The 27,565-nt window shown below is 43.2% G+C and overlaps 1 protein-coding gene across 6 annotated transcripts in view; it reads left to right on the top strand.

The window, feature by feature from the left end:
• The window catches only part of PAK3 (p21 (RAC1) activated kinase 3), a 119,203-nt gene that overhangs the window by 84,269 nt on the left and 7,369 nt on the right, over nt 1–27,565 (top strand). For 4 of the 6 annotated variants that reach the window (XM_027687107.1, XM_027687102.1, XM_027687104.1 and 1 more), the window contains exons 2-8: nt 7,664–7,860; nt 13,061–13,161; nt 17,888–18,041; nt 19,006–19,043; nt 20,256–20,387; nt 20,972–21,134; nt 25,322–25,385. In XM_027687107.1, coding sequence (XP_027542908.1) covers nt 7,686–7,860; nt 13,061–13,161; nt 17,888–18,041; nt 19,006–19,043; nt 20,256–20,387; nt 20,972–21,134; nt 25,322–25,385 — 827 coding nt within the window. In that variant the 5' untranslated portion in view covers nt 7,664–7,685. Of the gene's footprint in view, nt 1–6,905; nt 7,146–7,425; nt 7,433–7,663; nt 7,861–13,060; nt 13,162–17,887; nt 18,042–19,005; nt 19,044–20,255; nt 20,388–20,971; nt 21,135–25,321; nt 25,386–27,565 lie in introns of those variants that run through there. The other 2 variants (XM_027687105.1, XM_027687103.1) reach the window with 2 other exon arrangements.

Genomic DNA, 27,565 nt, shown 5'->3' with positions numbered 1-27,565 from the left:
TTGCATCTGTTGCACTCTTAGGTGTTCCTGTAAGGAGCAGGCTTGGGTTTGGGTTTTCTGGACCTCTTTGGGGCTTTGCTGTTCTCCAGCTGAACTGATACAATCAGTGGGTTGAGACATTACTGAGACACTGCTATGATTCTGTCTTGTACCTGAAAAAGGCAATATCTGAAGAGCACAGACCCTTTTACTCTGTACCTGCATTGACTGGTCAACTAAGTGAGCCACAAGTGTTCAGCTTGAACCTGGAAAAGGTCCAGCATGGGTTACAGAGCCTTCCTGTGGCCAAGGGATTGCTGCCTGTCAGGTGGGTTGGGGTCAGACTGGTCCATTTTAATGGTCAGTAGCTTGCAGTTGAGTCTGGCTTCTCATACCCGATCTTGGACAGTGCTTCAGGATTGACTTCCAGTTGCTAACTCAAATTAGATCTCAAACCATTTGTCTTGGCTGGTTTTAATCTGAATTAAGGTCTTGAAATTTTTAATGTGGCAGTCATGATGTTGGTGTCTCCAATAAGTAGCTTTCTTTGTTTACATTTGAGTCCTCCTAGAGAACAAAAGTGAACCTGGGGCTTAAGCTCTCATCTAGAAATAATAAAGTCCATATGGAGAATTAGTTCATTCTATCTGCAATGGTTTAAATCCACATTTCATTTCACACAGGCTCTTTCGTGTGTAGACAAGGGCAAGGAATACAATACTGTGAAATGAGGGATATTTGAGAAGCACAGTTGATTTTGAGACATCTTTTTCAGCTTTGTGGAGCCCTTCAGCTGTATAAATAAAAAGCAAAAAAGGAGTGGGTAAGGGGTTTTTTGTTTTCCTCTTTCATATAAATACCTTTTCTTGATACTTTTTCATTGTTTCTTATCTATCCCAGTTAAGTGTTTCCCATTACATTAAAAGAAAAAAAGAAAAGGGCTGTGGTGTCCTTCACTTTTTTCTCCTTTAGCTCCCCTTGGAGTGTCCATTGCTCTGTCAGTCTCAACATGTCTCCAGATTCAGTAGCTTAGAGCACAACCTTTTTGTTTCAAACTATGATTCAAAAACACATGACAGAAACACCAATGTAGCTGTCTGGGATTGGGTATGAGTGGGTGGAGGTGCTGGTGGCTCTTCCCAAGGCAATCAGGATGGTGGAAGCTCTCCCCTCACTCTCTCTGGGTGGCAGAAGTGTCCTCGTGATCCAGCTGGTTTTCCTGCATCATCATGGTATGCTGTGTCCATACCTTTGTCATATGAAGTTAAGTCACTTTTCCTATCAAAAATAGTTACCAGTTTCCAGGCCATCTCCTGATGCTGTGGTGCTGTGAACTGCTCACTTAATGTAACCCGTGGGAATAAACTTCCCTTCCTTGCTGGCCTGTGATGAAGTGTATTAATGAATGCCTGGATGAGGTTTCATGGAGAAAGCTGTTTCACTCTCCCACACCCTCTGTACACACACTTCTTCCCCTCCCAGGTCATGTAACCATCCCAAAGCTCAAGTGGTTTATTAAGTGGCCAGGACTCCAGCATGAGCACAGTTTGAATGGGCTGTGTTTGTTTTGATGTGATCAAAAAACATCCACAAAGAAAATATGTTGGGCTCAGGGTGTTCTCTAGGGCTCAGCAGGGTGGAGAAGAATTCTCCAGTTTTTCTTTCACAGTGTCCCACAGCTATGCTGAAGCCCCAGCATTGTTGTTCACATTGTCTTGTACATCAAGCACTGCAGCCTTTAATATACTATAATGTGCAGCCCTTAAATATACACCTAACTTTAAACACCACTGGCTTTACTATGCAAAAATAATTCCATGTTTTGCTTTTTGGGACCACAGCCTAAACAGCCATGGCTTTTGTATGGAGACGGAAAGGGAGAGGTGCTCTCTTAAAACCTGGGCAAATCCCAATACTTCTTGCACTTGGAAAAGTGAACCTGTGCGAGGAGCTGTGAAACTTTTGTAGTGGGAGCAGGCACAGGGCACTGGGAGTCTGCAGAGCAGCAGCGAGTTTGACCGTGTGGGAAGAGACGTGTAAAGCGGGTGGGCTGAAGGGTGTTGGGAGATGAAAGTCAGATGCATTTTGTGAAGTGTTGCCTGTGGTTGCACTGGCAGTTTGCAGAGAAGGAGTTGAAGAGTTGTGGAAAGAAATGTAGTTAAATAGGTAGGCTACGCTTGTGAGGAGGGGAGATGGATCCTCAAAGGCCATGGACTGAGAAATGCTGTCAAATGTAAATTAAACAGGGGGGAAAATATGTTTGCAGGTTATTTCCGTCAGTTGTGACAAGCTCCCCTGTTTTGGTCCATTCCCAGCTCTTAGCAATTTAACTGAGTGACTTGAGGTCCAGACAAAGAACATAATAATTTAAATTAGAAGAAATATTTAGTCAAAACCATTAAATTCACAGCTTCTGTGCAAACATCCCTTCTGTATTTGTTTTTTTGGCACTATTGCTGCAAGTGCACAGTCGAGAGGGAATTTTGAACCAGTATTAGTAAGTCACTATGTAAAACTCTTAATGCCACAGTTCCTAACAGAAGCTTGTTTATCCCATCTCAAAATGGATGTTTCATTCCAAGTACTTGTGACCCAGGTAGTTTTACTTGGATCCAACCTGAATTCAAAATATCCCCTCCACACAGAGAGCTTCTTATGAACAGCTACTTCAGAGGCCAAAAGTCACTTGTAGCAAGTACAGAGGATAACTTCTGAATAAATGAATATATTGGCGGAAATCATAAGCTGCTTACAGGGTGTTTGCAAACAGGAACAGAGAGTACATTCATCAAAGAAATTACTCAGTTTGAATAATTTGTTCAGCTCAGAGCATGTTTACCTGCCTGTGAGGGGAATGGGGAAGTTTAATTGGCAAATGTTTGTATTGTGCTTTGAGACAGTTGTATGAAAGGGAAGCGTTCTTGATGTTTCTGGGGTTATAATTCCTTCTGTAGTTTGTGTGAATGCCTCCTTTTTTCAGGGTTGTATAAAGAAGGGATGCAGTCGTTGTTTGCAACACGTGCACGTGGCGGAGGTCGCAGAAAAAGATGTCTTTACTCCCCAGGGCACCCTGGGTGGGTCTGCCCTGCCTGCAGAGCCAGCCCCACACACCCACTGATGATCTGCAGGCACCCAGGGGTGGAAGCAGCTGGGCACAGACCACCCTAGGGTGTTACAGACCCTAAGTACCCAGGCAGAGTTGTCTGTGCTTCAGCTGATGTTGGATATGGCCCTTTTTTATCAAAAAGGCCTCAGTATTTTATTTATTTAACCAGGTTTTGCAGAGTAAAGCAGTGAACCTGTGGTTGCATCTGTTCTGTCCAACTCACTGGCTGCTCTTTAGAGGAACTATTAGAAAACTGCAAGTAAATGTGCAGATGTAGAAAAGCACATACAGGTCTGAACTGGGCAGGAAAGTACTCTATAAATACCTTAACAAACAGAGTGTCTCATTACTCAAAATCTAGGGAGAATCCTTCTCAGTTACATCACCATTGATTTTTGGAAATGGATGAGTGTCACTGGGACCAAAATTTGGCCCATACAACTAAGTAATAAATATCTTTTTTCAGGAAGTATATTTATAAACAAAGAGTGAGTCTTGTATCTTCAAGTTACATTTGCAAAGCTACTGCCTGAAAATTGGCATGGTTCCTTCCAGTCAAGGGATCTTGGAGACAGTTTTGCTACATCACAAGCTGCAATAGTATCTCTGAGGCTTTGAAAATGAGCACCAGTGTCTCTGCAAACAGGATACTATTTGTGAGTTCTAATTGGAACCAGTCATGTCTGAATGCTGCAGACTTTGAAATAAGGGGGCTAACTTAAGAAAGCTATTCAAGGTCTATCCACAGTGTTTCCCAGATACACAGGGGTGAAGAGCTTACTGAGATCAAGGCCCAGCGTGAGATTCTGCTCTGAACTTGAACTGAATTGAACAAATTTTGTGTGTGTGTGTGTGTGTGTGTGTGTGTGTGTTGTTTTGAAGACATTTGGGTGCTTCAGATATCTTCCTTCCTCTCCTCCCTAGCTTGGCAGGAACTAGATGCAAAAATATTATAAGACAGGCTTTTGCAAAGGGGGAATTGAGTCATAGAGAAGCTGAATGCCATATATTTAAAGTCAGTGTTTGTCTTCACACTTAACAAAACTGGTAATTGGAAGAGGTAGGGGGGAAGGGAAGGGACATTGGATCATCTTGTATAACCCTGTGATAGTTGTGTAGAAGCAACTGACCTGGCTGAGAACTTAATTTTAGCTTTTGCCACTTGGCTGGAAGCTCTAGCTAACACATTCAAATACACTCTTGTATTTTGGTGCAACAGTCTGTCTCTTTAAATGCTTCCTTAAAGCCAATAGGCATTGAAAAGAACTTTCTCTGGAAGTAGGTAGTTGTTGTGCAACTTCACACTTTTAAAAGGGTTACCAGCACTACCTCGGTTGCACTCATGGGGTCCATGAGGGCTGAGATGAGGAAAATACTGTTGATTGTGCGCTCCATCCTCTTGTTGAGCACAGGCTGGCCTCTTCCAAAAGCTGTCCCTGTTGACAGCCTGGGTGGCTCTCACAGCCCTGGTGGGTGCTCTGGCAGCTCTGAACCCAGGCACAGTGTTCCACAGGTCTGTGTGCAGGATTTGCCAGGATCTCATCTCCACTGCAGAATTATTCTGCAATCTCACTTCTGCTTTTAAAAATTTACTTTGTAGCACTCAGGGCTGCAGGAAAAGTCTGGAATCTGTGACAGGAGTGTAAAACCAGTGTCATACTGGCTCCCTGAGCTTAAAAGGGCTGGGGAACATTTGCTCAGAGTCCTTGGAACTGCTCCAGACCCTTCAGTCAGAGTCCTGTGGGTTTGGGGCCTGGGCTCTGTCAGTTCAGCATTGTTCTAGAGTTTGTGGTTCTGACACAGGTGGGAAGTGGAGGCTGTTTTTGTCTTGTTGAGGGGTTTGCTTTCAATAGCTTCTTGGGAGAAGGTCTTCAGGGGATTATGTGCTTCTCGAGGTACCACATAGAAACTTGGATCAACAAGGATTCAGAGACTTGGGAATTCATCTTGCACCTAAGAAATGGAAGTTTTGCGACCGTATCTCTCCAGGGCAGAATGCAAACATCAAACACCTTGCATGTTGAGCTGAGACGGGGTTACAGAGAGCAGGGTTGCTTGGGAGCCTGCCAGGAGGAAAATCTCATGAAACCAAGGTGTGTTTTGAGTGGAGAGACTTGTGTCTCTGCGAACAGGAGATGAGGTATGAAAGGATAAGGTAGCAGATATTATTTCTGGGAGGCAGGAATTGGTAGGATTATTAAAAAAAACCCAAACCAACCAACCACCCTCCCCCCCTTCAAATCCCCCTTCCCCCAAACAACAACAACAACAAAAGGCTAAAGAAAAAAGAGAAAGAACACCAGAATTTGATTAACTGAATATATGGATAATTGGCAGTAGATAGAAGGTGGTTTTTGATGGAGTTGCCCTATGCAGAACTAGACTAGTGGGACCAAGGACTTCTTATTAAGATGGGAAAACCTGGCCCCAGGATAGAATCTAGCTTGGAATGTTTGCTGTTGACATTTCTCTACAATGTAAACTTGAGAGTTTTCTCAACTGGATATATCTTATTGGCCCTCCATTGTTTACAGATTTTCTCTAAGTTGGGGTTGGAGTGAATCAGTACAAAATATTTAAAATCTGAAGTCTTATGTGATAATGAATGTTCTTTTGTTGTGATGCAGTGGTATATGGAAATCCTCAAAATTAGAATGAATGGAAGAGCAGATGGGCTCTGATCAGGAAAACCATAAATTGTAATTCTCTTGGTGTGTATTATCTTGTGGTTTGCTTTAGTCTTCATTTAGACCAGCTTTAGAAAGTTAATATCAACCGTTAAACCTTTTAGGCTATCTTCCCCCCTCTTTTTTTTTTTTCTGTTTTAGAAATGAATAAAAGAGCTTTGTACAGTTCTTGAAACTGAGCCTGAAACAGCTCTGAACAAAATATAGTGTTCCTTTCAAAATCTTGGAAATAATTACATCATAGGCAAATTGGGCCAGAAACCGTTAATAGTATTCTTTGTGGAATGAAATCCCATGGGAGGACCTATTTCAGCAAACTGGCATTGTTTACAAATAGATGCAGTGGCAGATACAGTTGTCCCATTCTGAGGGGCAGCTGAGACTGTGCCCTATAATGGACTTCACAGAATAACCGCCTTGCTTTTGATAAGAAGCCGAAAACGTGCCCTGGTGCTCCTGTGGTCGGCCTCACGCCAGCAGTCTCGGGAGTGAAGCCTGATTTTGGCACTGGAAGGCTATTTGGAGGTGGGTTAAAGAGAAAATAAAAGCCTCTTCTGCATGAGCTCCTGCTCTGCGAGAATTGCTGGAGAAACAGGGAGACATATCCAGGTGTCTCTGCTGGGCTTCAAAGGCTGAGAACTCCATCACCTATCTCTGTGCAGAAGTACCTGGACATCATGGGCTGTCCCTTCCCCAGGATAACACACAGAGCACCAGTGGTTCTCCCTGTTACCTTACAGTAGTTTTCATCACTGGCTATTACCACTCCTTTCTTCCTTACCAGAAAACCTTCTGCATTTCAGGATCACAAAGATTAGTAACATTAACTGTTTGACCTAAATCTACAAAAGCATTTAGTTCTTTAGGTAAATAGGCTAGTCTGTACTTGAAAACTAGATTGGCACAAGCCCTAGCCTGGGCACGGTTGTAGCTGTTCCTGGGTGATATAAAGCACATTAGTGCTCCCATTTGTGCTTCCATAGGAGTGTGGGCTGTGTCCCTCCATTGCCAGAGCAGCTCTTTCCCTGGACAGTTGGGCTGTGTGGGTACAGCCCTCTCGTGGGGACCAGGCACATGCTGGGGACCATAGTTTTCTGTGAAGGGTCTCTTGTGCTTTCCCAGGTGCTGTGGTCCTCTCTGACAACTGCCTCCAGTTCATGACTCCATTAGTTGGGAGTGTGTAATCTTTTCCACACTTCTGTGCCTGAAGGCAAAGCTCTAGGGAGCAACAGCTGGTCAGTGGCTGCCTGTGGTTCAGTGTGCAAGTGGAGGTGAGCACCTCCCGTGGGAGCAGACCTGTGTGGTAGCAAGACAGAATGAGACTTGGATTGTTTTCAGGATATGAACATTTTCCAGCTTTGGCTGATTTTAAGGTAAACACATACTCGTTTTTATGTGCAAGAAAGTTTTTTAATTTGTACTTCAAAATGAGTTTCCTTTGAGAAGATCATTCCTTTTGAAGCCCTGAGCTCTCAAAACATAGCAGGGAGGGAGCAGAGTTTTAATGCTTGTTACCCATATCCCCTCAACATGCACCTTGTTTCTTACCTCATAAAAATGGTTGACTACAATGCCAGGTAGTTTCAGTAAATCATTTAAATTTTACTTTGGAAGTCTGTTTTAGAAGAAAATTTGGATTGTAAACAACTACAGGGAAAAAGTTATAAGCAAATACTTAAAAAGCCTGTAACAGGGATAATACAGTGGTTTTTAGGAATTGGCCACTGAATTTATTTATAGTTACCGGCAGTAACTTTATTCAGACCAAACCTCTAACAGAGAGGTTTTCTTATTCCAGAAGGCTTTTCTCACCCCCTTTCCCCACCCCCCCCCCAGCCCACCAGCCTTGGCATCCTCCCTTCACGGGCATGTTCTGTGTTCTGCTTTGCAGGAGGCTGTGAGGGCTGCTGAAGATGTCCGATAGTCTGGATATTGAAGAGAAACCTCCAGCCCCACCATTGAGAATGAACAGCAACAACCGCGACTCTTCAGCACTGAACCACAGCTCAAAACCGCTTCCCATGGCCCCCGAGGAGAAGAACAAGAAAGCCAGGCTGCGCTCCATCTTCCCAGGAGGAGGGGATAAAAGTAAAGTATCAGCAGTGCAGATGGGTGGCTCCATCTCTGTGCTTTCTGGTGGTTGTTGGTTGTGGTGTTTACTTTCTGCCACTGTTTTCTTTCTGTTTCAGTTGCAGACCGTGGTACCAAAGCCTTCTGTTCCAATTGCTCTAGAAACATGTTTCAAAAGAGGAGGAGGTGTTCAGTCAGTTACTTTCTTGTCTCTGAAAAGCCACTAAAATGTGCCCACATTGTGCAACTTGCCTTTTAAAAATAACTTTATAGTTAAGCTGGGGAATCCTTTCCTTTGGATTTTGCTTTGCATTAGCAGTAAAAACAGACAAGGTTGTGTACTTTTGGAAATACATTTGCAGAAGTGAGAGGGCAGTATGCCTGACACTTTGAAGGTTTTTTTAGAGCACTTACGTTCCAGTAAGAGGAGCAAGGCTCTTCTTTCTTGTTGCTTTTGCAGTGCGAGTGGACACAGAATGGCTTGGTTTAAAACCTGCTACCTGTGATTACAGCAAGAGAGTCTTTTAAACATGCAGCAAACAGCATTCCAGTTGCATTCTTTGAAATGCATTTGCAGAAAGGAGGGGTTTTTTTTGACTTAGTGTATTGACAGAATGAAGAGAAGGGATCTTGTCTTTTTCTAACGCCATGGGAACTGGTGAGGTGTACCCACAAATGGTGAAGGAGCTGGCTGATGTCACTGCAAGGCCACTCTTATTATCTTGGAAAGGTTGGGGTGACTAGAGGATGTTCCTGATGACAGAAACAAAGCAAATATCACGTCTGCCTTTAAGAAGGAGGATCTGGGGAAATGCAGGCCAGTGAGCCTCACCTTGGTCCTTGGGAAAGTCGTAGAGCAAATCGTCCTGGAAGCCATTTCCACACAAATGAAGGATAAGAATGCGATCAGGAATAGTCAGCACGGATTTACAGAGGAGAGTTCATGCTGAGCTATACTGACAGCCTTTTACCTTGAGATGACAGGCTTGGTGGTGAAGGCAGAGCAGTTACTTCTGTTTTAGTAAGGTGTTCAGCAGAGCCTCCCACAGCACCCTCACAGACAAACTGAAGTGTGTAGTGAGGTGGACTGAAAACTGGCTGAAATGCTGAGCTGAGAGGTTGTGGTCAGCAGCGTGAAATCCAGATGGATTTCAAGAGGAATTCTGCCTTCAATGTGCATCGCTGTCCCTTCAAGGAGAGCTCAGAACTGTGGAGCTGTGGTCATTCCCTTGGAGCTCCAGCTCACTTGTGCTGCTCAGCTGCTGCATTCATGAGTCTTTCCCAGAGGTTGTGTGGAGCAGTTGGTGGTAGCCTGGCATTTAGAACTCCACAGGCAGTCCTGCAGACCCCTCTCATGGGAAGACTGTGACTGGATGGGCCTTTTCCTCAGGCAGACCTGGCCAGTTCACTCTGCAGTGTGTTCCCCCTAAATGTCCCTTTCTGAGAACAAAATTAATTTTCCATTGATTCTTTTTAAAGGTCAAAATGAAAACCTCTCCCGGCTTTTTTAATTCCTGGAAAGACTTGGGTCACTTCTTCCCCTGAGTGCTAGCAGGATGGTATTATCCCTCTCTGAGAGAGCATTTCTTAAATAGGAGGTGCTGTGTGAAATGCATGCAGAAAAGGGGAGATCCAGAAAAAATCCCTCCTGGAAGTGATCACTGACATCAAAAATGTAATTAACTACCAGTCAGAGCAGTCTTAGGAAACATACAAGTGTCGTGATTTTAAATGTGACTGTGAGGCAAAGTAAGGTAAGATTTATAGCTTAATTTTGTTGGGTGAAATAATAAATGGAGGAAGTTTAGCTTGACTGGCCAAGCCCCTTGAGGTGGTTTCATTGCAGGGTTGGTTTGTGGGTCATGGTATCAGCTGGTCTGTGTGTGCTTCACAGACTCTCTGACACATTTTTGAGAGTCCTGCTTATAAAACAGAAGGTGACTGATAAGGCTGCTCTCATCTAGTGCAGTGCTTTGCAGCATCACAGTGTTATATTAATAGTTCACCACCGGTAGAAGTAAACAGAACGTGAAGGAACCACCTTGGCAGGGTGTTTCTGCCTGAACCTGCAGGGACTTTGTTGTCTTTCCTTTGCTCACCAGACAGGAGGGATGCGAGGATGGATGTGGTACGGTGCATTCCCTCCAAGGTGGTTGTGTGCCAGGACTGCTGTGCCTAAACACCAGGAATCTTTGCAGTCACTCCCCTGCTGGACTGCAGCATTTTCAGTTATTTTGGCAAGCCACTGATGGCTCTGTAGGGCCTTTCTGTGCATCTACAGTTGATACAAGCCATGTAGGCAGTAGTGTCCTGCTCCTTCCCAGAGCACCTGACCTCATGCTCCTTTCTCTCTCTGATCTCTGGGGTAAGGTATCCCATTTCCTGAGGGCAGGAAGCCAAGGCAGACAATTGAAATGAATCTCCAGTGCAGGCAATCCTTGTGGAACAAGGAGCTGAACCTGTTCCCTCATAGCCCGTGCTGAAGCTGTGAAATTGGCCTTCTTGTCTCAGAGCTAATGGTGGTGATGGGAGCCACAATGCAATTCACAGCATTAGTGCTTCCTTTCAGCAGAGGTGTTACCTCAGCAGAATTGAGAGCAGAAAGTAATGACTTTCTGTGTGTTGTATCACTTGTTTGATCCAGCCTTTTTCTTCTTTCATTAAATCATCTGTAATTGCTGTGAAATAAATTAATAGTGTATGTGCACTGGTGGCTCCATGAAGGCCTAAAGAAATCAGAAGGAAGCTGGCCCACCAGAGCTCAGATGCCTCTTTCAGCTGCAGAGGTCCATCTGTGTTAAGGTACTGGGTGAATGGTATCACTTCCATTGAAGCTGCTTTAGACTTGGCTGCAGGTGGGTGCAGAGTCTGGCCTTTAGGCGTCTGGTTGGCTGCTGTACAGAAAAACAAGATAAGAGAGGAGGAAAACTCAGCAGGGTAAAGATAGATGGAGGAAAAGAAAATGACAGGGCTGCTGGGGTGGGACAGGAGGAGCAGAGCAGGAAGGAAAATGAGAGGATGGCATGAGGGAGAATGGAAGGATGAGGGATGGGGGAAGGAACAGAATGAGCTGAAGAGGAGGTGAGCAAACAGGAGGGCGTAAGCATGAGGTCAAACCCTTCCTCCTTCTCTGGAGAAAAGCTGCCACTTAGCTGAGTCACATTTTTCTCCCAAACAACTGCTCTTTTAACATAATGGTGATGATGATGGTGATGCAGACCGTGGGAGACAGAACAATCTTTCCTTGTTCTATTTTAATCTGTAATAGGTGCTGAGGTGGTGTGAAGGCCTTCCTGGCTAAGCACTGTGCACCAGGAGGGTATTGTGAGGGGCATTTGCAAGAAAATCAAATAGCATGTCCAGTACAAATCCCTGGAATCCAGTCAGTCAGTGCTTCAAAGAAGTCATGCCTTTTTGTATCATTTTGCCAGTGTGTATGAAATAGAAGTGATTTGATTTGCAGGGCCCAGACAGAAGTGTCAAAGTTTTTAGACTGGGGAGAGGTGAGGGTGTTGTAAAGAGATGCTTAATTCTGTATTTCATTTGTAGTTTATCAGCATTTGGACCATAGGTGTTGTATCACAATCTGGTAGGCAGAGGTCCATGAAGCAGATGAGCCATATCTTGGGGAATGAGCTGGAACACTTGTCCTCCAGCAGGAGAGTCCTAGAATGGACAAGTGCTGCTTTTGATGGAATGTTTTCTGTAATCCCTTATTTTGCTTCTAGATTTGACTGTTGCTGTGAACTGAATTTGATAATTCTTTAAATCTAATTTTCACTGCATTTGCTTGCAAATGATGAGGTAGTAGAAACCAGTGTTGTTATCTGCATAGAGATGACATCTTCTAACTGGCAACATCTGTCCTGAAAATTAAACATCAACTTAGCGATAAAAGAAGGGGAAATGCCTTTGTATTTGTGTTTGAGATATTGCTGCCATCTTTACTGAATGCTAAATGAAACTGTTTCATCAATGAACATTGGGTAGGGGTGTGCAGCACAGAGAAAAGGTGACAATTATTTAAGGAGGATAAATGCAGCAATGCAGAGAAAGTACTAGAAACATTCAAAATACTCTGGATGAAGAGCAGAGCATCTTCCACCTAAAGGAGGCTGTAAGGCAGAATAAGAAAGATGTGCAAAGACAGGCCTCATGGAGGCACTGCCTGTGAGCAAAGACAGAGCCGGGCTGGGAGCGGTGCTGATACACAGTGAGTTCAGCCTTTGGATGAGACCCCTGGGTGAACTTACAGAGCTGGCAAACATAATACTAAAACACTGAAGGAAAGTGAAGGCAGCTTCTCTCAGCCTTTATTCCACTCATTCTTTATCAGGGTCAGTAAATCTGGGCTGAAGTGACACTTGTCAGCTGTCAGAAGCGCAGGAGATGGACGACCACGTTTCTTTCAAAAGGTGGTAGAGGGAGAGAGAGACGAGAAGCATATGCAGGCTGACTGACTTCCAGGCCTGTCTGCTTCAGTAAGACACTCCACACTCTGGGAATACTGGTGGAATGATTTAAAAACAACAAATTTCTGGAGACTCATAAAGCCTATGTTTTATGATTATATGTCTTAGTTAATTGAGAGCTCAAATGAAGCTTTTCCAGCAGCATTTGTGGGATCCTGTTGCTGTGCAGATTCTGTGTTTTCTAATACAGAGCTGCTGCTTCAGCCTTTTACTTGGCAGAGTTGTCACCTCCTGAGCTGCCAGTTTTCACAGAACCTCTAGGAACCCGGTTGTCTTAAAAACCTCTCCTCTCTAATTTGGCTGATTTTGAAACGGGTTCAAACCACGTTGGAGGAAAAAAGATCCATACACGTGTATCCTGTGTGATTTACTTCCACAGAAACCCACAGAGTGAAGTTAACAAACAGGAGTTAGTTGCTAGATATGAAATCTCAGTGAAAAGAAGAACTGATAATAGAAATCCTGCTGGTTAGAGATAGCCTAAGAAGGCTATTTCATGAGCAGCTTACTTTGGCAGCAATTACAGTGGGTGAAAGAAAAACAAAACTAAATAACACCTTCTAGACCTTCCCCAACAGGAGTTGACGGGCTGGTGTTGTATTAGCTTGGATCTGTTTGTCAAGTTAGATGGATGTTAATTGATTTGTTTTCCACTTTTAAAATACTATTTTGAGCACGCTGATTGTGAGAAGTTTTAAATGAAAAGCTGTACAGAAAATAAGTGCTTGTTAACATTTTGCCTCTAGCCAACAAGAAGAAAGAGAAAGAACGTCCTGAGATCTCTCTTCCTTCAGACTTTGAACATACCATTCATGTGGGATTTGATGCCGTCACTGGAGAATTCACAGTAAGTAACTGCTGTATTTCATACTTACCAGAGCTTCTAGTTTCTTGATGGTAAAATAGCCTCCTATTGCCAGAAACATCAGATGACAGCACCCAGGCTGTGAAGAAAGAGACTTTTCTTTGTTGGGCTTAGGATCTGGAGTGTTTAACTTGTGATTCAGGCTGCTTTCTTTTTTTTTTTCCTCCAAGGATTGTCAGCAGAGTGTCTGTGGAAAATGAAAACTAGGAAGGACGTAGGTGTATGCTTTTATCAGTCCCCCAAGCTGCTACAAGAGTTGGTTTTTCAGTGTCTTTGGAAAAGCATAAAAAGCCCCCACGCACGTGCATGGTAGACAACCAGCCTCAAAGTGCAAAGTCCATGTGCTCTGCAGGCAGCCCTTGGAGATACCCAGAAAGCAGCAGCATTATGGAAGTCCATTCGTTGTAATTTAATTTCTTTAAAATATGTTTTCACCTGAGATGATCAAACATGCTTCTAGCCTTTGTGTATTAATGAAATAGCTGTCAGCTACTTGTATCTCGACAAAGTGCATGAAGTGTTGGGAAAAATGAGTCTGATGGAAGCTCCCTGAAGTGTGCCGGGGGTTTCAGAGCATTTTTTCTCAGATTACTAGTTAGGTGCAGAACCCATTAATCCCTTAAAGCTGAGATGGCAGTGAGCTTATGTGTGGTTGAGCTGTGGAGGTGAGAGGAAGCATCAGCAACTCTCTGTGCCACCTGTAGTGCCCTGTGAGCTGAGTGGTCAGACTGTGCAATCACCCTGTGTCAAATTGTGAATGAAGTGTGGTAGTGCTGACTGGCTGCATACACCAAACAGGATGGGACAAATCATTTGCCTGGACAAAGGATGGCTAATTTTCAGAATTTGAATCCTAAACATGATTTTTTAATGATTTTTTTCTTTTGATTGCCTCTTTTTTTTTTTGCAAAGACATTTCAGAAAGCTGGAAACTTTCTGTATTCTACAGTAGCAGTAGCAACAGTAGTAATAACAGTAGAAGAGAAAAAGACACATTTAATGACAGCATGTCTTCAAAGGGGTAGTGAAATTGAATTATCCTTAGTAATTAGGAAATACAGCTACATTTAAAATAAGTGAACTAGCTAATTAGCCTTTTTAAAATAGGTGTCATATATAAAATCTTACTTCAAAATTTATTCTGTTCCAAACCCTAGGGGTTGACTAAATGCTCATTTAAAAAGCCCAGATGTGGTCATTTTTGATCAGAAACTTAGCATAAAGCTTCTAAAATTGTTTTTTCTGTACTGTCTGTCCTGGCTTTTCCCTTTTTTTCCTCTCTTTCTCTCCCCGTAGCCTTTTTATTGTTCAGGTTAATATTCTGTGCCATTCTCCTTATCTTTGTATCGTATTATATGTTACGTTACTTTCTGCTTTTGTTTTCTCCCTTTTGTGTTTGCATCACTTCTTCCTGTCTGTCTTTGCCTTTCCGCCTTCCCTTCTCTCCCCACTAAATGTTCAGCTGTTATTATTCTGTATCTGTTCTTCCTTCCAGCCTTCTACCTTTAATTCTACCCTGTGCTTCAGACCTTTTCCTTTTGGCTCTGTGCAAACACGATGGGTCACAGTTGTGTTCTCCATAGTCTGACTTGTGGTGAGGGTCCCAGTTGGTTCATGTCACTGCCAGCTGGAACAAAAGGGAGGGATGTCAAGCTTAATGCACTTTGGTTCTAACCACAAACACTCTCTATCAGTATTTCAGGGATCACGGTTTGGATCATTTTGAATGTTGTTATTATCATCCTGTGTGTCAAAACATGATGATAGCATCAGAGCTTTTTGCTTTAGCATCAGAGATTTTTGCTTTTTTATTTTTTTAATTTGTGTCAGATGCCACCAACACAGGTCCTGGCCTTTTATAGAGCACAGCAGTTCTACATATATCTAAATATATCCAGCTTTGTTGCTGTAGCACACTTCCTTTTTAATATCTTTTCCCCTTTCCAAACAGTGGAGATTAGATGGCCGCTATTTTGCAACCACACAGTATTTCTGCAATAGCACTTAAGTGTGGAAGTGCAGTGCTGCAGTCTGAGAGGGCTCTAACCAATTCAAAACTAACCAAAGGGACAGGTGACTTCCCCTGTGCAGCTTGCCAGCACAGGGCTTATGGTGCAGTCCTTAGTGGAGTCAAATATCAGGGAAAGAAGGGAATTTTTGCATCATTAAGAACTGGCTGTCAGTCCCAGCTAATCCCAGATGCAGGCATTATGTTCCACATTACATTAGGCTTGTTTGATTTGTCTCAACCTGGATAGAACCCGTGTATCAGCTGGGTAGTCATGTGGTAAGTAGGTCCTGCTGAAGGGACTTCCACTAGCCATGTCACCTACAAATATTCCCACTGCCTAGTGATCACGCTGCCTGTCTCTTTCAAAAGTTTGGAAGTGCCATGGAAGTGTTGGATAAATGTGCAAATATACGGGTTGGGGGGTTTTTGTTTGTTTCTAATTACTGCAGCTGTCATGCCAGTCGTGCCTGCTCTCCTGGTTATGTGCAACCCACTGGGCCATTCTCTGACACCCAACCATCACCCCCAGCTGCATCCCCTGACTGTTGGTAGTTGCATCCCAATGCACAGTTGCATGGGCTCCTGAGTTCTGGCTTTCAGGCTTGAGCACCAAACTGTGCTGTCCATCATGAACAAATGTTGTGTCTCCATTTCACTGTGCTTGGAGCAACCACATTTGCTAAGATGTAGGGCTTTTAAAGCAGAGAATAAAATTGGTTGGAAACTGTTGGGTGGGAGCATGCTGCTAGAGCTTTATGTTCCTTTATTTGAAGAAACAGTTGCATTTTCTGAATGGAGGATGGAGTGTGGTTAGCAGGGCTTTGGGGAGTGTTCTTTGTAAGGCATGCATGTTTGAAGCCGTTTCCTCATCCCCAATCTAGAAGAAAATGTGGTCACCCACCAAACTTTTAAAGCTTCAAGATTATGACATTAGTAAGTGGGAAAAGTTGTGGCTGCAGATCCAAAGTTGCACATTCCTAATCTAATCAAGCATTTCTTAACAATTGTCCTGATTTTCAGTCTGACATGTATAGATTATTTGAGTTGTGGCCATACACAACCTCCCAGATTTCACAATCTGACTGGCTGCTCTCTCCACTGCACTTTGGAGACTCACTCACTGGCCAACAGTGATCTCAGGGCTGCAGAACCCCCAAGTTTGGAAAAAAACTTGTATAGAGCCATTGAAAAGTGTTAACCTGGCTTCAAAACTAGGCAAACAGCAAAAGCCCAATAGTTTTTGGTTTGTTTGTTTTTTTTTTTAATTGAGACAGGAAATCACAAGTAATTTTTTCAGTCACTTGCCATTAATTCTCAGGAATGTATTTTTATGAGGGAGAGAAAAACTGGTTTAAAAGCAAGAGGAGGGGGAATGATGCTTCCAAACTTTGGAATGGTTGTGGTTTTTCTGTTTTCCTAAGCCTGCCTTCCTGTAGCCTGTCCACCGCCAGATCTGTTTGGTATCCGCCTCGTAACTCCCATTTTAGATGGGACTTGCCCATTTTGGCTCATTGGTTTCCTCCTCCTGCCACCTTCTGAGTTGTCCCACATTCTGTTTTAACTTTCTTTTCTTTCTTTATTTACGTCCATTACAGCCAGATCTCTATGGCTCACAGATGTGCCCAGGGAAGCTCCCAGAGGTGCGTCACAGGCCCCAAATGCTTCTTTGAGATGTCATAGCACTGCAGCAGCAGGTTGATGTGTGTGCAGTAGATTTTGTTGCTTGGCTTTTCCCACTCTTTTTTTCATCAATCCTAAACTTTGGAGGCCCATGTCACACATTGTTTTGTGGAGAACTTCTGAGGAAGAAGCTGTATGAAAGTAGATTGGGGTGGCACCAAGGCTAAGGTGTCGTTTTTCATCAGTGAGCCCTACAATTCACTGGTCGCTGTCAGCTGTGCAGTAAAGGGGGGAAATGACAGGCTGTCAAATTTAAGGAACTATCCTGGGTAACTAAAGCAAGTTTTTATAAATAGAATTCCAGTGTAGAGCTGCGGCTTTCAGCGATTGGATCAATTTTCAAATGCCACCCTCACCCATAAGATGTCCAAGAATTCATCCAAGGCTTTGGGACTCTCAGCCTGTTTTCCGAGTCCCTGGTTTCTGTGTGTTTGCAGTAGAGAACTTAGTGGCATCCTTTGCAGCAGTGGGACACCTCAGTGTCATGCTTTTGAGAGCTGAAAGACGGATTCTTTACCCCGCAGTGTTCCCTGCTATGCTGAAAATGAACTGTATCAGGGTGGGGTTCACCTTTTAATCAGACAGCAGTGATGATTTCAGCAAAATGTGTTTGCATTCCTAAGCATGAAAAGTCCAGTGTAAAGCTCCTAAAAGACACTGTGTTGTCCACCAATAGAGAATAATTGTCTTGTTATGTCTGCACTGAATCACCAGGCAAACAAGCTAAGCCTTAAATCATTATTCCATGGAAGAGCAGAGTTGATTTCCAGAGGAGTTTCATGCACTTTTTTTCCTCTCACAGTCATTACTTTCTTTTCTTTTTAAAGTTGAGTCCTGGTTTTATCTAGATGTTGATAGAGAAGAGAATGATTGTATCTAATTTTAATTGTGAGGTGTCAGTCAAAATTTCTGCAAGTAAATTTGTGCTACAGGGAACGTGGGATCTTGGTAAAGATCTGTGAGGCTGTGGATTTTAAATACTCTAAACCCACTTTTTTTTCCGCTTGACAACTACAGGGCATTCCAGAGCAGTGGGCCAGGCTACTACAGACCTCCAACATAACAAAACTGGAGCAGAAGAAGAACCCACAGGCTGTTCTAGATGTTCTCAAATTTTATGATTCCAAAGAAACAGTTAACAACCAGAAATACATGAGCTTTACGTCAGGAGGTAAGTTGACTTCTCCCTGTGAAAAAGGAAGGTCAGGCTTCAAAATGAGTCAGAGCAAAATTCAATGTTCAAGTGGTCAAGAAGCAAACTGAACCAATTCTCCTAAAATGAATTCCACATCTCCTCTGAATGTCATTGAAACGTTGAAACGGTGACTTTTTTTTGTCGCTGGTTTTTAGAACTAACCAAGATTTTGAAAAAAAATTGCCATTAAGATACCATTAGTTTGGTAGAGCTCCTGTCAACAGCTTCAGCTAAAAAGGAGGTGTCTGTAGGCAGTGGGGTGTGGGCAGCTTTTGGAATGTAACCTGCAGGGTTCCATTCCCTCCACAGGATCGTCTGTGGCACTGGAGCTGTAATTTCCTTAGTTTGATGGTTCAACCAAGACAACTTCCAAAATGCAGACTAGGAAAGCTTCTCAGAAGTCCCTTTGAAAACTGCACTTATCTCCAGAATTTTCCAAGTTCTGTAATTGAAGGATTTGACTAAATTTACACTTACTGTGCACTAAAATAGTGATTCCCTTTATGAAGAAATGCAAACTTCGAAACAGTTCTGTTCCTGTGCTGTGTCAGAATAGAACTGCCATGCTTAAGGGGGATTTTGGGGAAGCTTTTTTGGGAATACATTGTCACAAGCTAATTAGAATGAGTGCATGCAATTTATTTAAAAAATAAAACACAGGAAAGAGAGGAGAAAAAGCTGCTTTAGCTCTTGGGTGGAACAAAAGCATTGATTGTTAAAGAACAATTTGCATTTTCTTGACCAAATTTCTATTTAGTTTATTTACTGGCAAACAGGGCAAAAATTAGACACAATCTAGAATTTTGTCCTGTTCTCTTCCTTGCTGTGCAAAGGAACTGTTGCTCCTGGAGGGGTGGTGTTAACTTGTTCTGTGGGATTCCCTACAACAGTCAGGTGTTTTCCTAACAGCATCTGGTTCATTTTCCCTTGCTCATTGCAGATAAAAGCGCCCATGGATACATAGAAGCCCATCCTTCGGTGAGTGGGAAAGTAACTTTTGGTACCCCTGGTGTTTAAGAATTATGGAGCAAGCCATGGGCTTTCCTTGGTTGTTTTTTCATTCTGTTTAATTGCTTTGAAACAAGTGAAAGTCTTATTTTGCAGACAGAAGATTGCTTGCTGGTTTTAGCCTTGATGGAATATATAATTCACAACAGTATGCAGTACTGTCTAATGAGCCCATTTTAATTTAGTTTTAACAACTTAGAATCCCATTTCTATCGAATTTCATGATTTCTCCTTAGTACAGCTGGATATATAGCTGAATATAAATCAGATTATAATTGATATGTAACTCACTGGAACCATTGAAAGAAAGTTTTAAATAACCATCCACTCTAATTAATGCTGAATTGCAAGAGCATTCCCAGAGATGTAGGAATGACATCCACATTAATAGTGACCAAATTTATTAGGGTTATTGTTAGTGCATTAAATAGCAAGTGACTGAATGGGGATTTGGCTTTTATTTTTAAGTGTTAAGCAACTTCATGTGAGGTTTGTGATTACACAGCAGACTGTGCATAATGAAATGAAAAATGATCCTTGAATATTCACGCTTCAGATTTTCAGTTGATGCCACTTCCCTTATCTTTAATAAAACACACTTTTCAGAGGAAGTGTGGTGTTCACTAGAGCACAATAAGCCTTGTATGGACACCTTGGCAGATGCTGTGGCGTTTTCTTCTAGCAGACAGAGGCAGTAGTGAGGCAGTCAGCACGTCAGCTTTCCAAAGTTAGCAACTCAGGCCTCCCTGTTTGCTCTGGGCTTCCCTTACTGGTATTTCTGCTGGACCAAATGGATGACATTTTAAAGAGAGTGCCAGTGAGATGTGAATATGTAGAATGGTGCCTTCAATTTGCTTCAGTTCTCTTAAGTGGCCTCTTCTAGCCAGCTGGAAAGCAGTTGGTAAACACTTCAGAAGGCACATTTTAATTTTTTTGTTTTACCAGCAAAATTTGGGATGACATTTTGCTGCTGTGAGCAGCAGCTGGGACTGGTGGAGTTCAACTCACCTAACTTTAAATACCTTTAAACTGTGTTGTGCTGTAATTTAGAACTGAGGCCCATAGGAGCACGTGCATGTCTAGATTGGATTCTGATCTCTGGAAGACTAAGGTTGTATGTAACTATCGAAGCTCCAAAGTGGCAGAATGGTGGCTGTCACTGACACTACTGTCTGTCCACAGAGCACAAAAACAGCATCAGAACCTCCTCTGGCTCCCTCTGTGTCTGAAGAAGAGGATGAAGATGATGAAGAGGAAGAAGATGACAATGAACCTCCACCTGTTATCGCACCACGGCCTGAACATACAAAATCAGTAAGTGCCAGCTTTGGTCAGCACTGTGTTTGGTGCAGTGCAGAGCTGCGAGTTTCTGATCAGACAGCACTTGTTCATGGCTGAAGACTCTGAGGGCTGGGGTCCTGCCATGACATGGTGCTTCATCCCAGCCACTGACACCTGGAAAATCAGTTTCCAGCTTTCGTGTTTAGGTGTCAGTCTCCTGGAATTCTGACAGGGGCTGTGACTTTCTCTTCATGATGCTGTGGGTGTAAAAGTGAGCCACTTTGTCCACAGTACCTGTGCAGGCTCCCTGTCAGCAGAGAGAGCGGTCCAAAGACACAGTTCATATACCCTGGCAGGATATGTAGGACACACTGTCCCTTGAGGTACTTGCTCCTCTCCATGGACTTTTTCAGAAAATCCATGAAAATTGAATGTGAAACTGGCCGTGAACTTGTAACCCGTCATTTTTTGCCCATTCAGTATGAGAAGTGGGCAGCAAAACCAAACAGTTTTAGAGCCCTGGTTGTTGCTGACACCATCTTCCTAAGGGTTTACTTTTGAAATATGATCTTGGGGAGATCTCTGCCATCTTCCTGACACGAGATAATTTCTTACAGATCTACACACGCTCTGTCATTGAACCAGCCGCTGCACCAGCACCAGCTAAAGAAGCCACCACTCCCCAGCCTGAAAACTCAAACACAAACACTCTGTACAGAAACACAGACCGGCAGCGGAAAAAATCCAAGATGACAGACGAGGAGATCCTAGAGAAACTTAGTATGTATTGTGTGTTTTATGTCTGCTAGAGCAGTGTATTTTGTGCATATCTCAGCATTAGCTGTACCAAATGTTCCTCCTCAGTTCAGTGTCACAGAATCACTTACAGCTCCCCACAGAAACTGTTGTTGAGCTTTGAGGAAGGGTTTCCTCCTGCTTCTGAGGGCAGCTCAGACTGGATTGGGTTTGTCTGAGCTGCTTTCTGCTCTAAAGGCAAAAGCAGAGGTTATTTCTAGTTGAGCACAAGGCTGGGACCCAGTGAGTGACCTAGTGAACTCCTGTGTGCTAATGGCCAAATTGAACAGAATATTTGGGTTCCTAAATTCTCTTTAGGCTCCTGACTTCTCACAAGTCATCAGAGCCAAAATACTTTGCAGAAATCTGTTGGGTTTTGGGTTTTTGTTCATGGTGGGGGGGGGTTAGTGTGTTTTTTTTTTAACAGTAGACAACTGCAGCATTAAGCTTATTCCTTCAGCCTCAAGTAACTCTCCTGCCCCAGCTATTCTCTCTCTGTCCTTCTTATGACTGTTATTACTGCTCCTACTTCTATAGTTTGTTTTTATAAGAATTCTACAATTTTGTCAGTGAGATGTCCTGATTTTTGTCAGAAAATCAGTTGACACCATGGATAGAGAGGAAAAAGGTGTTTCAAGGTGCTCCAAAATTAAAAAAAAAATTGTACAATAGCTTTATAATATTTTTATTAATAGCTGCCAGTGCTGTGTTCTCGGTAGTTAATGGTTGGGTTCAGAACAGATCCCAGTTTACTCTGTGTTTACTATTAACTGTTAGTACAAAAAGCATATTGATCTACACCTCCTTGTGTCTGATCTCAAAGCCAATAATGTTGTGTCTTCAAAGGGGGCAACTGCTCATAACGGGCTGCAGTCTGTCTGTGGCTTCTTCAGAGTGGTTGTCAAGGCTCCACCTTTTTGTCATACCTGCCTTGCCACTGATGGCTGGTGTGACTGCAGAGGCTGAGACCTTCCTTAGCTGTGAGATTTCAGCTGCTTGCATAGTGTTCTGCACCCTTACGAGGTTGACATGAATCTCAGTGCCATTAGGGAGTATCCAAGGGATAAGTTCGATAGCTTTAGCTGAAGGCAAAATGAACTAAATTCCAGAGCAGAGAGTTACCTGCAGGTATGTCAGCTTACAGAGAGAGGAATTGTGCTTCTTCAACTGATGCTAAATGCTTGAGGCAGGCTGAAATCTGCAGGTACCCTGCATTATGAACATAGGTGTGTGTATCATTTATTCAAGCTTCTGTATAGGCTGAGTTAGGACTGAGCCCTTGAGTTGTTGGGGGTTATATCTTTGAAGTGTTACATGCTTTCATGCTTTTTCTTTTCATGCAATTTGATACCAAGTGAGCAAGGTCTGAAGGTCTGCCTTGGGCAAATTGTGATGTGGACAATGAAAATCTTTTTGTGCTTTCATGAAGCTATCTGAAAATGGGGAGGATGCTTTTTTGTTAGAGTCCTGGACTAATTATATTTAGGCAGTGTGGTGCTTGTTCTGTTTTGTTTTATCTCTTATGACCACTCCACCTTGCCTACTTCCCCCGCAACTTTTTATGCTACTTTTAGGAAGATGTCCCATGCCCTCTTTTATCTGAAATTGCTTTCATAATTCTTTTCTTCTTGAAATACCTTTAGTTTTTTTAGAGCTTTCAGAGTTTTATTAGTGAGTAAAGCCTGTACTACTGAGATAAGATCAAACAAAATTCTGTCCTTAATGAAATCATGACTATGTTCCACTGATAAATGTAAAACAGAACTGGCACAATTCTGCTTTCTTATCCACTTAATTTAGGAGTTGATAAAGGAAAGTGCTTAAAGACATCAAAATAGCTGATATGTTTATCTTTTGTCCACAGTAGTGAGTGCTGGTCTGAGCGGGAGCCGCATACCTGTCACTTTGCTGATATTAATGCTGCAAAATTTGATGTGCATTGGCCTAAGCACAGGGAATCAGCCACAAACAACTAACTTAGGAAAGAAGCTACTCAAGTCTTGAGGAAAAACTCTGAAAATCTGAACTGCAAAATCAGTGGTGAATTTGGAAAAATGATTTTTCAAGATCTTTCTTCTTCAGTCTTCTTTATTCTTTTCTAATGTTAATGAACTTGCATGAACTTCTGATATCTGTTCTAATAGGTACACAGTTCCATTAACTTGCTGAAAATAGCACCTAGCCATACAGACAGCACAGTGTTGTTCCTGTTGTCCAGCCCAGGCTGAGCACAGCATTCCAGCAGTGTTTGGTTTGCTGCTGCAGAGCCTCATGGGGTTGTGAGCCACAGGGTGTGAGACAGTCTGGCTCCATCACCCATCGTGGAGCTCGTCCCACTGAAAGCTACAATTAAATCTTGCTCTGTTTGGTGCCTTCTTGCCCACTCAGAGATGTAGGGAGTCTGAACGGGAAGGAAGGAAAGCAATAATTAGGATATTGTGTTTGTATCTCATGAAAGAGCCAAAATCTGATAGACTCAAACAAATCTGAAGGCTTAATTAAAGAAACAATATTGTTTTTTCTGGTCCAGTAATTTCCTAGCTAAAATGCAAGCAAGGAAGCCTAAGGTGATGGCTCAATGCAAATGACTTTTAAAGATTTACCTTGGAATTTACATCATGGAAATAGTTTAAGATGAGTTCAGAAGGAAAGACTTCCAGTGATCCACAGCATATTTTTTTTTACTGATCTGGCAGTATCCCTGTATGACAAATTCAAACATACACTTATTTGTTTACCTGTGCTTCCAAAACAAAACTAGGTGATGCACCATTCACTCTAAGTAGTAACAAACACCTCTTCCCCCTGTCAAGGCCATTTTTCTGGAGCAGAGGGCTTTAGCATCCAAATGGGCACGTGACCGGATGCTTAGCCAGGAATCCTGCCTGCCAGCACGGCAAGAAGACAGGGCATCAACACCATCTGGTGCACTCCCTGCTAAAATAATTGTGCAGCCCTTGGCAAGAGTGCTAATGGGAGCTGCAGGAGAGGAGGTTTCCTTTGCCCCACAGTACTCGCTCCCCTCTCCCAGCGCTCCAGGAACGCCAGGCAGTGCCCATTGCGGATGGCAGTGGGAGCCTGCCCACTGGCCTGGGATTCCAACACAGTCTCAAGTACCCTGAAGTGGTCCTGCCCTGCTGTGCCAGCCAGCAGAGTCAGAGGAACTGGATCATCTGGAACCCAAACTGAGGGTGTAGTGCTTTCAGAACCTGGTTAACTTTTCATAGTTTTATCTCGTTGAAACACATACCATAAAAGAAAAGGTCATTCTGCTTCTCTAGAGCGGGTTTTCACTACATTGAATAACTCTTGAGTAGAGAAGAACGTGACCAGAGGACTCTGGGCTGTCTTCTGCATCACATCACCTGGACTTGTGAAAGGATCAGCATCTCGTTTGGGCAGCTGTCCATGTCACCAGCGCTCGAGAGGCATTGCTGTCCTTTGTTACCCGTTCCACCTGTGCTGGTTTGTGGAGACCACGGTGTGGGCAGTGCTGAGAGGGAGAGTCCAGTGCTTGTGACTGATCTGTGTCAGGTTGAAGACAAGCAGTGTGGTTCCTCAAGCAGCACAAGCAAGGTTGTCTTCAGAACTTAGCCTCCTGGTAATCAGTCATGGAGGCCCTAGATCTAAAATGCCATCATTCTTGATGATAACATGAGATACTGTTCTTTTAAAGGTATTCTTTTGGCAAACTCCTGATAGATTGAGAAGATCCCCTCCTCTCCTGGAAACACTTTTTCGATGTTCTTCCTGCTCTGGAAATGGCACCTTTTCATAAAAAAATATTCCAGAGCCCAAGATGCATTTAATCTTCAGAAGTATTAAACCTTTTGTTGCATCAGAGTGTTTATTCCCAAGAAAATAAGGGCACTGTTGTTCCAGCTCTCCTTAATGTTTGTAGAGGACAAACTCTTGCATTGGTACCTGTTCTTTTCTGATCTCTGTCTACTCTGAATGTTTCTCCATGTGCTTAGTTTCCTGTTGAGGTGCCCCTTCAGAGGACTGTAGGAAATCAGTCTTTGCAGAGGCCATCTGTGCTATGGAGCTGCCTCTGGTGTTGCTGTTGTTACCCAGCTGACTACAAAGGGCTCAGCAATGGGGCTGCATTTGGGATCTGCTGGAAGGCAGGATCTTCGTTTTGAAGTCAACATCTTGCATTTTGTTTCTTTCAGGGAGCATTGTGAGCGTGGGAGATCCTAAGAAGAAATATACTCGATTTGAAAAAATTGGCCAAGGGTAAGTCCAATCCCAGTTACTTATGCAGAACCACGAGCCACGTGTTTTGCTGGTGTAATATCAAGCATGAAGTCAGGCAAGCTCCAAGCATGTTCAGACACTGGGTTTCGATCCTTCTGTCTCTCAGTACTGATCAGAACTTGCAACTGTGGTCAGAAGGCATCATCAAAGTCAACTTGATGCTGGCAGTACTTGTCTGTGACAAGGAGCAGGACCTGAAAGATCTCCTGTCTGTCAAGTGTGTGGCACTTGTTTGCTTATTTTCTTAGGAGAAATAATTTTTGTGTGTCTCAAAATAATACGACCACACTCAGCAAAGGCAAAAAAACTTTTATTACCTAAAAGAGCAACTCAGATAACAGTTCTCAATAACATTTCCTTCAGACACTTTGGTTAAAACAATATTCAGTGGTCAGGCTTATAAGCACATAGTTTAGAAACTGAAACAGGAGATTAAATGAAAAGCTCTCTTTTCTAGCAGAGGTAGTAAAAAGCAAAAGTTCAGTAATAGACACAGTGTTGATGCACTTGAGAGAAAAATGCATCATCTGCATGATGGCAGGTCCTTTATGGTTTTAGGCATTTACTGAAAGTAATCACCCAAGCTATTCTCTTTTGAAACTCAGCTTTGCTTACTGTAAATCAGATTGATTTGAAATACTTCCTATGTGAGGAGGCAAGAACAAAAGAGCTTCCCTCAAAATTAGGTATCTGACTTGCATTTTAAATATGGACTGCCTGCACCGTCACAGTTTCCTTGGCAGTGTTGTAGTTCCAGGAGGGCTGGCACCATCTGTGTCACACCAGGATCACGCCGCTGTCAGTGTAGGACAGAAGCTGTTTACTGGCATCAGGAGATATTTTTCTGCCTTAACTGTTTGTGAGGTTTGAGCTCAGGGTAGCCTGTTGCTGACCTAGAATGGATCCATACTGCAGAAAGGCAGATGCACGCTCATGCTCTTTCTCTGGCAAGTTTTATCTTGGATCTCTCTGGTTTGGTAAGGCCCTTGTGGGAAGGTGTTTCTGCTCCATTCACTGTATATAAACCCCTTCTCAAATCCCAGCTTGCTTCCTGCTTGAAGCTTTGATTCTTCCTGTCATTTGTAAAATGTCAGTGGACACTTAGGGCTGTTCCCATCTCTCAAAAGAGAAGTGTCAGCTGAAGAAGTGAGAGCAGAATAAACATGTGGGTGAAGCAGATGACTGCTGTCACCATGAGAACGTGAGCGTCACCCTCATAGTCTTTTATTTTGATAGTCCTAGGAGTGAGCCTTGGAGTACCTTGACAGCTGGTGGAAAGACAAGTGGCCAATACCTGGCCTAAAAGGGTATCTAAATTGATTTCCTCCAGCTTTTAGTACAGCCTGAAGACTGCATGCCCTCCTTAGAGAGGAGTGAGTGTGCTGCTGTAAACCAACTCATGCCTGTAATACCACAGGTCACATTGATAGGGAAAGATCCTGAAGCAAAAAATCATCAGGAAAGTAATCAAACAGGATGCTCAGGAGCACCCAAAGTGCTGCACAGCTGAAGTTGGTGTGTCTGTCTGCAGCAGGGCTGGGCTGTGAGGCACTGCCTCAGAAGGTGCTGATGTGCATAGTTAATGCAGGTGCCAGTTCCAGAGCTGCCCACCTCTGCTGTGAGTTATGCTGAAAGCAAGCAGTGATGTTGGAAGTGAGCAGGTTTTCAGTAGCTGCTAATGAGAGCACTGCAAGGCAGGGAGAGATGTGGCTGCTCAGAGAACTGCAGGTAGAGAGTGACTGCTTACCTAAGGAAAAGCAACTTGACTGGCACAGAGCACTTCATGGCCTCATCAGCTGGTAAGTTAAGAAACAGGGTGATGGTTTTACAGCCACTTTGCAGTGAAGAGTAGTCAGCAGGCATGTGCTGCATAACAGGTCAGTGCTGAGTCCCTGTTTTGTCATCTGTCTCCAGCCGAGGACTGAAAATATTGCTGACACTGGAGGAAACTTAGTTAACTAGCACTTGATAAAGAGGTTGTGTTTGCTCAAGCACTGTTAGCTCTTGCCAGCAAGAAAAATTAGTGTGGAGCCATGAGCAGCCTGGTTTTGTACTGCACTGCATCACAAGGACAAGATCTAATGGTGAGCCCTGCACTTCCCTTACTGCAGTAAACCCAAGGTATTGCAGGACCAATTAAAAGTTACAGATCAGAAACT

This window comes from Neopelma chrysocephalum, unplaced genomic scaffold (assembly GCF_003984885.1).
Source record: "Neopelma chrysocephalum unplaced genomic scaffold, ASM398488v2 Primary Assembly neopelma1_73, whole genome shotgun sequence".
Lineage (NCBI taxonomy): Eukaryota > Metazoa > Chordata > Aves > Passeriformes > Pipridae > Neopelma > Neopelma chrysocephalum.
Note: the sequence above shows the minus strand (reverse complement) of the source record. Positions and strands in the feature narration are given on the sequence as shown.